This window comes from Schistocerca piceifrons, chromosome 3 (assembly GCF_021461385.2).
Source record: "Schistocerca piceifrons isolate TAMUIC-IGC-003096 chromosome 3, iqSchPice1.1, whole genome shotgun sequence".
Lineage (NCBI taxonomy): Eukaryota > Metazoa > Arthropoda > Insecta > Orthoptera > Acrididae > Schistocerca > Schistocerca piceifrons.
The window spans coordinates 282,986,688-282,998,753 of record NC_060140.1 but is presented as its reverse complement, the minus strand read 5'-3'; the positions used below and the strand labels follow the sequence as shown (position 1 = coordinate 282,998,753).

Below are 12,066 nucleotides of genomic sequence, written 5' to 3'. Positions count from 1 at the left end.
AAAAATACATTTTTTGCATGATAATTTGATTTACGCCATTCTGTACATTCCCATATAAATTTGAAAGTTGTTTGACGCCAACGGGAGTCAGTAACATCGTTAAAAGCAATAATGTTGGTCTTCTGAAAATGGTGCTCTGGTAGTTGTTGGAAATAAAATTGACCATACACGATGCCCATTTTCAAAATCTCGTAGCTGTGTATGGAAAGCTTCATAAAATAGCATCTCTTAAATTTTAGAGGCATTTTAAGGGGCTCAGAGTAGTTTTGTATAAAAGAATGATGTTTTGTGATTAAAATAATGCCAAACAAGTGACCCTTTTTATGTTCAGTTATAAATGCCTACAAAATATTGCCAATTTGCCATTGGCCACAACATAAAAATGTCAGTACTTTGTCAAAACAAAGCAGCACAGACTTCACTAATTTGTCACTTTGGGACCAACTTACTTGGTCTTAAATCTATGTACACTGCAATTTGCTAGTGGTCTGAAGGGGTTAAACACATAATATGCAACATTAACTTAAATACCTAGGTACCATTTGCCAAAAGACATTTTAAGGGCAATATATATTCTAAATTTCTTTCTTAAATATGTACCATTAAACAATGGTAATAAAGTGAAACATTAAAATCTATCCACTGAAGACACATCTTTTCCATCACATACATTCAACCTCTCATAACTCACCCAAATTCAGAGAGAAAATCTGTTTTTTTCCAAACTGTTCAGGATTTAATGCTGAACGTAAAAATTTCAATATCTCAGAGTCTATAATTTTCGACAACAGGTCTCTTTTTGTTTTCCTAGTCACATATGGAGACAAATTAACTGAAGCTTTGTTAAATAGGCCAGAAAATATGAAAACTTCACTGACATTGCACACTGGATGTGGGTCAGGTTGTGTTGTATTGTATGTAAACCGGGAACCTAGAAACGACGGAGAGGCTCCGTCCTCGCCGCAGCTGCAGTTGTCCACAACCCGACAACGACGTGGGTCAGGTTACTAATTGAAAAGCTCAGAATTTATTCTTTGACAGGCCAATGAATTCTTGTCACTTGGTTGTGTTCACTTCTAGAAACAGTATCTCTATGTGGAAAAATCCGAGCTACACTAAGTCAGACCTATGGCACTTGGGAACTTCTGTATAACTGGCTCAGAGACCAGTACATGGTACATGGATTGCAGGAAGCCAAAGGTGTATTGCCTCTAACAAAAGCAAGATGAATGAAGCACTTTGGTGTTCTGAATAATTATACAGCTTACATTTTTTGGTGCATTCATACCATACAAAGTCAAAAGGACCTCTGATAAAAGTGCATACTGTATTGCCATGTACCCATGGTCTAGGGTAGTGTCTTTGACTGTTCAAATGCCCTTGGTTTTGATCCCAGGCACTGCTTAAATTTTGACTAAAGAATCATCAGCAGTGGTGCACGAAGTCTTCCAGTATAAGGAGTCGACCCTTATTCTGCCAGCAGGCTTATAGAGGCAGAAGAGTGAACAGAATTTCAGGGCAACACCTTGCCCTTATAGTGGGGAACTGCCCTTAAAAGGAAAAAGGATAAGCAATGATCAGTGAAAGGGAGATACAGAAGCCTGTGAAAACCATTGCATTAAAAGAAACACTGTATCCACAGCACATGCGGCCTGTTGTTGAAAGTGCTATGATCCCTCCATTGGCAAAAGGATTCTGGATTTTGTCCTTCACTTGGATTTCTGGAAGGGGCTGCCAAGGAGGAGATAACCATGAGAAAAAATTGAATAACCAATGAGAGGATAACATTCTACAAGTCAGTGTGTGGAATGCTAGACATTTAAAAGTGGTAGGGAAGTTAGAAAATCAGAGAAGGGAAATGCAAAGGCTCAATCTTCATATAGTGGTGGTCAGTGAAGTGAAATTGAAAGAACATAAAGATTTCTGTTTAGAATAATATAAGGTAATATCAGCAGCAGAAAATGGTGTAATGGGAGCAGGATCCAATATGAATAGGAATGTCAGACAAGGAGCGAGTTACTGCACACAGTTACGTCATAGGATTGTTCTCATCAGAACAGACACAAGCAAATGCAAACAGGAATAGTTAGGTATACATCCCGACTAACATGCAGAAAGTATGAGGATACTGAATGGGTAATTCAGTATGAAAACTGAGATGATGATCTATCAATCGTGAAGGATTGGACCACAGTAAACTTACGGGCAATGTGAGCTTGGTAGTAGAAATGAGAAAGGAGAAAAACTTAATTTAGTTCTGCAATAAATTTCAGCTAGTACTAATTATGAGAGGAGGTGGTACACTTGGAAAAATTCTAGCAGGGTTGCATCGTGGTCGGAGGGATTGCAGAATCAGACAATGCACTGTAAGAGAAATAGTCTCACGTCACAATTTAAAAATAACAAAGAGAAGGCTGAAGTTTAAGAGAAGTGCCCAGAAAAATCAATGTGCAAGGAATGGGATAATGAAGTACTAAGGAATGATGAGGTGCATTTGAAGTTCACTTAGGGTATAGATGCTGTGATAATAAGTATCACAGTAGGCAGTTCAGTTGAAAACAAGTGAACAACTCTTAAAAAGTGCAGTCATGGAGGTTGCAAAGACAAATGTAGGTAATTGCAAAAAAGCCTTGGGTAACATAAGAAATTGATCGACAAAGGAAGGAAATACAAAATGTTGACTGAAATTCAGAAATGTAGCAATGTAAGTCACTAAGGACTGAAATAAGTGGGAAGTGCAGGGAGTGTAAGTGAAATGGCTGCAGGAAAAATATGAAGATATCGAAAAAGACATGGTCATCAGGATGACTGATTCAGCATATAGAAAGGTTGAAATAATCTTTCAACTTTAAGAGTGCAATGGGAGGTCTGTTGTTGAATACAGTGGAGAGAGAGGATAGATGTAAAGTGAAGGCCTACATTGAAGGCCATTATGAGGGGCGACTTGTCTGATAAAATGAAAGAAGAAATGGGAGTCAATATGAAAAATATGTGATCTGTTATTCGAGTCAGAATTTCATAGAGCTTTGGAATACATGATCAAACAAGACAGAAGAGATAAATAACTTCCCTTCACAATTTCTAACATCGCTGGGAGAAGTGGCAACTAAACAAGTTGGTATTCAGAATCTATGAAATTGGAGACATACTATCAGACAAATATAATCCACACAACTCTGGAGATAGCAAGGACAGATGAGTGCAAGAACTGTCACGCAATCAGTTTTAACAGCTCATCCAACCAATTTGCTAACGATGGTAATATACAGAAGAATGGAAAAGAAAATTGAGAATGTGTGACATGACGATCCATTTGTCTTGCAGAAAGGTGAGAGCACCAAAGATGCAGTTCTGATGTTGGGTTTCATAATTTAAGGTAGACTGAAGGAAAGTCAGGATACATTCATAAGATTTGTTGACCTAGACAAAGTGTATGACAGTGTAAAATGGTCAAGATGTTTGAAGTTATGAGAAAATAGGAGTACACCATAGGTATATGTGGGTAATATACAATGTGTATATACAATGTGTACAAGAACCAAGAAGGAACAATAAAAATGGGAGACCAAGAAAGAAGTGCATGTATGAGAGAGTTTATAAGACAGGAATGCAGTCTTTCACTCCTTCATCAAAGAAGCAGTGAAAGAAATAAGAGGAAGGTTCAAGACTGGGGTGAGAGATATCAATGATCAGATTTATTGCTAAGATTTCTGTCCTCAGTGAAACTGAGGAAGAATTACAGCAAATATTGAAAGGAATGATGTGTAAACTGAGCACAAAATGTAGACTGATCGTAAAGGAAAGAAGGACAAAAATTATGAGAAGGAAAATAAATTAGATTAGTGATGTAATAAACATTAAAGCCAGGGATGACAAAGTCCTAACTAGGAAACAGAATAATGTGTGGAGGATGAATAAAGGATGGCATAAAAACAGAAGACTAGCACAGGCAAAGGTGGCATTCCTGAGCAAAAGAAGTCTACTAGTATCAAACACTGGCCTTCATTTGAGAAAGAAATTTCTGAGAATGTACATCTGTATCACTCCATTATATGGTAGGAAATCATGCTCTGTAAGAGAACCAGTGAAGAATAGAACTAAAGTGTTTCAGATGTGGTGCTATAGAAGGTTGCTGAAAATTTGGTGGACTAATAAGTTAGAATAGATGAGGCTCTTCACAGAATCAGTAAGGAGAGGAACACGTAGAAAATATTACAAGAAACAGGGAAAGGATGATAGGATGTGTTTAGATACCAGAGAATAACCTCCATTGTAGTAGATGGAGCTGTATAGGGTAAAAACTGTTGAGGAAGACAGAGTGGAATACATCCAATAAATAATTGAGTACGTAGGGTGCATGTGCTACTCAGATGAAGAGATGACACAAGAGAGGAATTGATGACTGGTCGCATCAAACCAGCCAAAGACTGGTGACTCAAAAAACTGTAAGGGCAACTTTGTAAAAGCAAAACTTTATCTTACTTGCATTGGTACAGTGTTTCTTGGCCATTTTACAGATGTAGCTAAGGACATATTCAAGGACTTGCGTATATCATCAGACAGGTAGGTCTCCTTATCTGGCAGTGTGCATGTGCAGAAGAAACTTACACTGTACTACACTGGTTGAAATGGCATTGGATCTCATATCATTTAAAAACTTGAGAGCAGTTATGTCAACGAAGGATAGTGTTCAGTTTTTTGAGCTGCTTAGGTAATTTCCTAAGTCCGTACTTCCATATGCTAGTGGTCCAATTAAAAAGCTCTTCACAATAAATGTCTTCCTCTTTGGAATAAAAAAGGCTTAGAATATAATAATCATTTGTTCATAAAAATTCCAATATGGTTATAGCATGAGGCTGATGCATTCTTAGAGTCAGTTTGAATATGGGTAAATGTTAGATAATGAAGCTATCTTTTATTCTAATTGTTTAACCAATAAAATTTTTGATAGATCATATAACTTCTCACACAATATTTTTACAGGTTGCAATGGACAAATGTGGAGATATGGAAATCTTGTATCTTTGTATTTGTTGTTCTTGTTAACAAAAAGTAAGAGAAGAATGTGTATGCAAACCGATGAAATAAAACCACCTGAAGGTGAATTGCTAGGCACAGATGTGGAGAACAGTATTCTTTCCACAGTATTGGAAGAATTTTGAATAAGAAAACAGCAATATCAATGTTTAACAGAGCCACAGTATTCATCACCTACTTGCAACCTATCACTATTTCTCTGACATTGCTATTTGTGAATGATTCAGTAATGTTAATATACAGGTTGCTGCAGAAGTACCAAGTATTTTTTTACCTTGTATGCCAGACCTGGATTGTAATCTGGACTCTTGACTTTAACACCTAGTGTTCCTTAATTTGTCAGCTCCTCACAGTATTTCATCTGTATCAAATGCTATTTTTGGCACATATCACTGGATAGAAATGAAGTTAAAAGTTTCATTCAGCCATCCTCACTTAGATTTCTGACGGATTTCCCTAATCACAGCCAGCAGATGCCTGTATGATTACTGTAACGATCCAGTCACTGTTAATTTGTTTCAACATTTCACTACAGTGTCCAGTCATGGTAAGCTTTAGGGTATTTTCTGCTACTCCTGTTCAGTGTTAACTGTTTTTAGTAGCTATCTGTAAATAAAGGACACAGGATGGCACCATAAATAAAATTCTGGCTGGGTTTGTTTATACTGGATATGTAATAATTAGATTGAGATACGTGTGTTATGTCCATTCATTAGTGTCACGTTCCAGTGAGATTTAATGTTCAAGTAAACAAATTAGTTTTTTTTAAACAATGTATTGTGGTTATCCTGTATGTATGCTCTATAATACATTTGAACATCCCACGGTGGTACTTGTCTGCTAATAGAGTAAAATGCCATACTTCCAATTGTATACAAGTGAATATGAATGTATAATGGGTATAGAGAGTCAATCTGTAATCACTTCTCTATGCTTATAAATTCTTTGCAGTTGATCACATAATCAGGATAATGATATAAATAGCAGAATTGTAAAAATAATCCTAAATATTGTCATTCAAATTGCGTAACTGAACATATGCATCCCAGCTGCTTTGACAATTTTTTTTTTACTGATGTGTTGCTGAGAGAGCCATGTTGAAAATCTCAGTTATTGAACGAAACACCTAAATATTTACTGGCTTGTTGTTAGATGACTTCTCTCTGAGACAGAAAATTTTGCTAGCTCTCAGCTGAGGTTCTGCATAGTACATCTCAGAATTAATGGTCAACATGAAACTGTGCATAGTTAACTTTTAAGAGCAGAATGTCTTGTGTGGGATCGAAGCTCACTCATTTTCACAAAGTTATCTGTTTATGGGGAACTATTAAAAGCTGGAAATCTGTGTTGAAATATTTTACTGTTGTTGTAATGTTTAAATAATTGTGCACTGAATATCTGACTTTGAAGCATGTTTGCTAGAACAGCTGTGGAGGTTTTTCAGGTTGGGGTTCTAGTCAAAAGGGAAATCTGTTATCTGGGTTGGAAAACTATGGACCCCAGCAATCCTTGCCTGGAAGTGTGATTATGGTTGGGGTCTGCTACATAGAGTTTTTGCGGATTTTCCACAGTGTGTAATGGATATTATCTTGAATAGCAAGAAGTTTGAATAACCATGGGCTAGTATCATTTGACAGCTCATAAATGTTGTTAGATGAATTTGTGGGAATAGTTGTCAGAGGGAATGTTAGCGGGTCAATCATAAATAGGCTCAATGGCAGATAAAGTAAGTGACAGGCCTCAGACCATTGGTAAGGATTTAAGGAAACTGAAATTTGCCTACAAAACAGATTACATGACTGACAGTTGTCAGGTTATATTAACAGGCTCATTAATCAGAAACAGAGAAATGCAGCACAAATGCTCATGAGTTAGTTTCACACATGTTCCAGAATCTCAGCTTTTAGGTACCTGGAACCATGCAAAAGCCTACTTACCAAATTCCAAAAAACTAGTTTTTAAATTGAAATTCTTCATATATCTATGTGTGTCATAGGGCCAGTGAAGATAAACATAAAAACTACAACATATTACACAGAATTATATAAACAGTCTTCCTATGTTCCATCCATGAATGAAACAGGAAGAAATCTAAATATTGGTACAATTGCACTTAACAAAGGTCTGTACAGTACAGTTGTAGATGAAGATATTGGAACTGGAATGAAGTTAAGTGTTAGGGACACATAAAGAAGTTACTTTTATGTTGATGCCATTGGTTAAGTTGCACATGGGTTCTCATTCTCATGGCAGAAGTCACATTCCTTGACTACTTTTAAAAAATATTTTATTCTTTAATGTTACTGCGAGGCTACTGTGGTAACTGCAGGTATGCTCTGGATGGCTTGGCTGCATAGAGAGAAAGAAATGGAAATGCCCTGGGAAGTGCAGACCTGGATGCTGGATACTCCATCTCAGTGGTCAGCACGACTGGCGGCATCCATACGGTGTATCTCTGCAGCAACAACTGTTAGCAGCCGTGCCTCATCATCTGGTCCCAGTGCCACGGCCTTGTCCAGCTGTAGTCCCAGCTGCAGCCCACCAGCATAGCTCAGAATACTCACACCCATTCCTGTGAACACAAGTTTATCCACAGCTAAAGCCAGTGCTGAGGCTTGTTAGTGAGTGTTTAGAAGAATCGGGGAATCCAAACACTTTTCTTTGGGTAGATCTTTCCTGAGATGGCCTATCACCTTCCTGTGCTATCTGTACAATGTGTCATATATGTAACCATGCAGTTCTGATCCAGGCTTATGGCAGGGCAATATTGTAGAGTATTCTATGTGCTTAAATAGTAGATCAGAGTTAGAGAAATTAGGAGTAATTGTAATGACACATAACAGAAAAGCATGCGATTTCCAGGGACTGACTCCTACAGTGGCCACTGTGTCATCTATTGGAACTTTCCCCATGCAGTGAAAAAATGGAGCAGACCAAACAATGGGATGGCCAGCCAGGTGTGTCAATTTCAGATTGGATGCAGAATATTTGTTTTTCGTTTCATAACTACTTTCTCTGCCAAAGTTTCAGATATAAAGTTTAGTAAGCAAATCGAATTTGTGGGACTGCTTGTTCCATTAAGCTGAAATTTATAATCTGCACCCTACTGCTCAGTTGTGATCCAAGGGGGGGGGGGGGGGGTGGTAAGGGAGGGTAGGTGTGTCATGAGATTGTGCTTAGCCACCTCCCTGACTAGCAAAAAAAAAAATCAGGATAAGTGTTTATAATTTCACATGTACCTATTTCTCAGTTAACTTTCTGCAAATAAATTAGGGAGAAATGTAAGTGTCTAAAAAATGACATGCAATCTTCCCCCCTGGATCTGCTTCTGCTAATGCTCACATCCTACTGACATGGGGGTTGCTAAATGTTTTAGGGTCCAGATAAGATGATATGATCTTAGCATGCTACATGACAAGAATTTGGACAACTATGTGAAATGAGAATCCACCTTGTTCAGAACGTTTAGGGAGAGTGATTAATATTTCAGAAAGGGGTTGTGTGGGCAAGTAAGAGTTGAAAAATGCAGTTGATCATGTATGCAGCTGGCCATGAATTTAGAACTACAGATGCCTGAAGCTGATTCATTCACTTTCTACACACAGTGTGGCAGGTCCTGGGGTATTATGACTGCTACAGAGTGGTGGTAGTTCCATTCTTCTAGTTGTCAGGGGAGCAATGGCTCTCCCACATGGGCATTGTGGGTTCAGTGGGTTGGCAAAGGTTACAGGAATCCATTGTTGGCGAAAGTAGCTGCAGCAAGACACATGGCATGAATGTAAGCTATTTATTACTCCTGCAAGCCACAGCAGTTACAGGTGAACATCCTTGTTTGGTGGCATGACAAGGGCATCAAAATGAAGATCTCCATGTTCCATTGGCCACTGTGCTACACAGTGGTGAAAAGTTGTATTTCATAGGTGACGGGGTCTTGGATTAAGAGTTTGACTGTGAGGATGATAGAACACTCCACACAAAATAAGCCCAGATTCGAGATGTGGTACTTGATGCAGGGATGGATAATTATTAAGGTGAATCTGGTTCTAAATTATACCCACAAGCCACCAAGTGAGATGTGGAGGATACTTCATATCGTAGTATTAGTGAGAGAAAAATGATTCTCTTGCATGCCTCTATATGCACCCTATTATCTTAGTCTCATGATCATCACAATTGATATACAATGATGAGTGGTCATACAATCTTCCTCAAATACGAGCTTCCTGATATGACCCAACAGGATTTTACTCAAAGGATTTTATGCAAGATTTCCCTGAGAACTTCCATTGCACTTTCATATGGGCCATAGTGAACTGGTAAAATCGGAGCAGAGTGTTTCTAAATCCATTCATGGTCCGCTGCCATGCAAACTTGACAAAGACTCCAAATGCTGGAGCAGTACTATAGAATTGGACAAACTAGTGTCTTGTACACAGTCTCCTTTACAGCTGCTCTACTTGCCACAACTTTTCTAACAAATCTAAGTTTTCCAATTACTTTCCATAGCCTTGACTTTAAGAGTTCATCTCACTTCATATCATTTCTTAATATTACTCATAAATATGTAAACAATGTGAAATGATTTGAATATTTGCCACTAACCTTGTAATCAGACATTATTGGATTCTCTCTCTTTGTTATAGATGTCCTGCATTTACCTATCCTTAGCTGGAGATCTCTAGGGTACCAGCTGCATCCTAGTTTCATTAAACTTGTGTAGATAAGAGGCTCTGTCTGGGTCAACATTTATTTCCCAACATTTCATGGGAACACTATGTTTTCTCTTCTTCAGATAAAAACACTTCCACAGGATGACTGTACCATGCGGAGCAATAACACCTGCTTAAGTAAGAGGACTTTTTGAGTAGCCCACTGAGCTCAGGAAAGAATTCTCAACTACAGTAAAGTAGACAGTGGTTTAGAACAATCTAGAGAAAGCCAATTGGAGTATTAAATGAACAGAGGGATCATTAAGAAGGTTTCTCCCTTCAATCTGCAAAACAGTCTTCAGTGTACAGAAAGTGGACTGAAATCAGTGGACTGTTTGGAAAATAGGACATAGTTAAAAATGGCTGTCAAGCAGCAAGCAATGCAGATACAGAATGCAAAATGCAGGCATGAAACTCCAGCAGACTTTGAACTACAGAAAGAGTGTTTTATTGTGCAATGAATTAAAGGATGAAGACATAACTGATGTGAAGAATAGAAAGAAGAGGTTCACTGTCGAGCTAGTGAATGCAGCTCCATTTACACTTACACATAAGTCACCTTCATTGCACAAACATACATCGACTAGTTTCATCCACCTCAGGTTGAGGCCTTACATCGCCTGTCCCATGTGATTTTTGTCACTTACGGCACATTATCACTGCATATAAGCAGTAATGTGTGCGTGGAAACATGTCCAAGTCGCCCATAACGCAGTTACAAGAAAACGTGTAGACTATTGTGTCAATAATGTAAGGCATTCAATGAACAAAATAAGGTACATGAGACAGAGATTACAAATCAAATTCAGTATTCTGAAGCATAGATGTCTGAAAGGGAAGGCAAGAGGGAGAATCTGGGGGTATAGTGTCCATATAACTGACAGCCAAATGAAAATGGGACAGATGGAAAAAAGTAAACCAACTGTTCATTATTTCGCCATAATTGTTAATATACACTCCTGGAAATTGAAATAAGAACACCATGAATTCATTGTCCCAGGAAGGGGAAACTTTATTGACACATTCCTGGGGTCAGATACATCACATGATCACACTGACAGAACCACAGGCACATAGACACGGGCAACAGAGCATGCACAATGTCGGCACTAGTACAGTGTATATCCACCTTTCGCAGCAATGCAGGCTGCTATTCTCCCATGGAGATGATCGTAGAGATGCTGGATGTAGTCCTGTGGAACGGCTTGCCATGCCATTTCCACCTGGCGCCTCAGTTGGACCAGCGTTCGTGCTGGACGTGCAGACCGCGTGAGATGACGCTTCATCCAGTCCCAAACATGCTCAATGGGGGACAGATCCGGAGATCTTGCTGGCCAGGGTAGTTGACTTACACCTTCTAGAGCACGTTGGGTGGCACGGGATACATGCGGACGTGCATTGTCCTGTTGGAACAGCAAGTTCCCTTGCCGGTCTAGGAATGGTAGAACGATGGGTTCGATGACGGTTTGGATGTACCGTGCACTATTCAGTGTCCCCTCGACGATCACCAGTGGTGTACGGCCAGTGTAGGAGATTGCTCCCCACACCATGATGCCGGGTGTTGGCCCTGTGTGCCTCGGTCGTATGCAGTCCTGATTGTGGCGCTCACCTGCATGACGCCAAACACGCATACGACCATCATTGGCACCAAGGCAGAAGCGACTCTCATCGCTGAAGACGACACGTCTCCATTCGTCCCTCCATTCACGCCTGTCGCGACACCACTGGAGGTGGGCTGCACGATGTTGGGGCGTGAGCGGAAGATGGCCTAACGGTGTGCGGGACCGTAGCCCAGCTTCATGGAGATGGTTGCGAATGGTCCTCGCCAATACCCCAGGAGCAACAGTGTCCCTAATTTGCTGGGAAGTGGCAGTGCGGTCCCCTACGGCACTGCGTAGGATCCTACGGTCTTGGCGTGCATCCGTGCGTCGCTGCGGTCCGGTCCCAGGTCGACGGGCACGTGCACCTTCCGCCGACCACTGGCGACAACATCGATATACTGTGGAGACCTCACGCCCCACGTGTTGAGCAATTCGGCGGTACGTCCACCCGGCCTCCCGCATGCCCACTATACGCCCTCGCTCAAAGTCCGTCAACTGCACATACGGTTCACGTCCACGCTGTTGCGGCATGCTACCAGTGTTAAAGACTGCGATGGAGCTCCGTATGCCACGGCAAACTGGCTGACACTGACGGCGACGGTGCACAAATGCTGCGCAGCTAGCGCCATTCGACGGCCAACACCGCGGTTCCTGGTGTGTCCGCTGTGCCGTGCGTGTGATCATTGCTTGTACAGCCCTCTCGCAGTGTCCGGAGCAAG

The 12,066-nt window shown here is 40.2% G+C and overlaps 1 protein-coding gene across 2 annotated transcripts in view; it reads right to left on the bottom strand.

Moving 5' to 3' along the window:
* Positions 1–5,741: 5,741 nt before the first annotated feature.
* The window catches only part of LOC124787634, a 74,307-nt gene continuing 67,982 nt past the window's right edge, over positions 5,742–12,066 (bottom strand). For both annotated transcript variants that reach the window (XM_047254400.1, XM_047254401.1), the window contains exon 6: positions 5,742–7,609. In XM_047254400.1, coding sequence (XP_047110356.1) covers positions 7,452–7,609 — 158 coding nt within the window. In that variant the 3' untranslated portion in view covers positions 5,742–7,451. The remainder of the gene's footprint in view (positions 7,610–12,066) is intronic.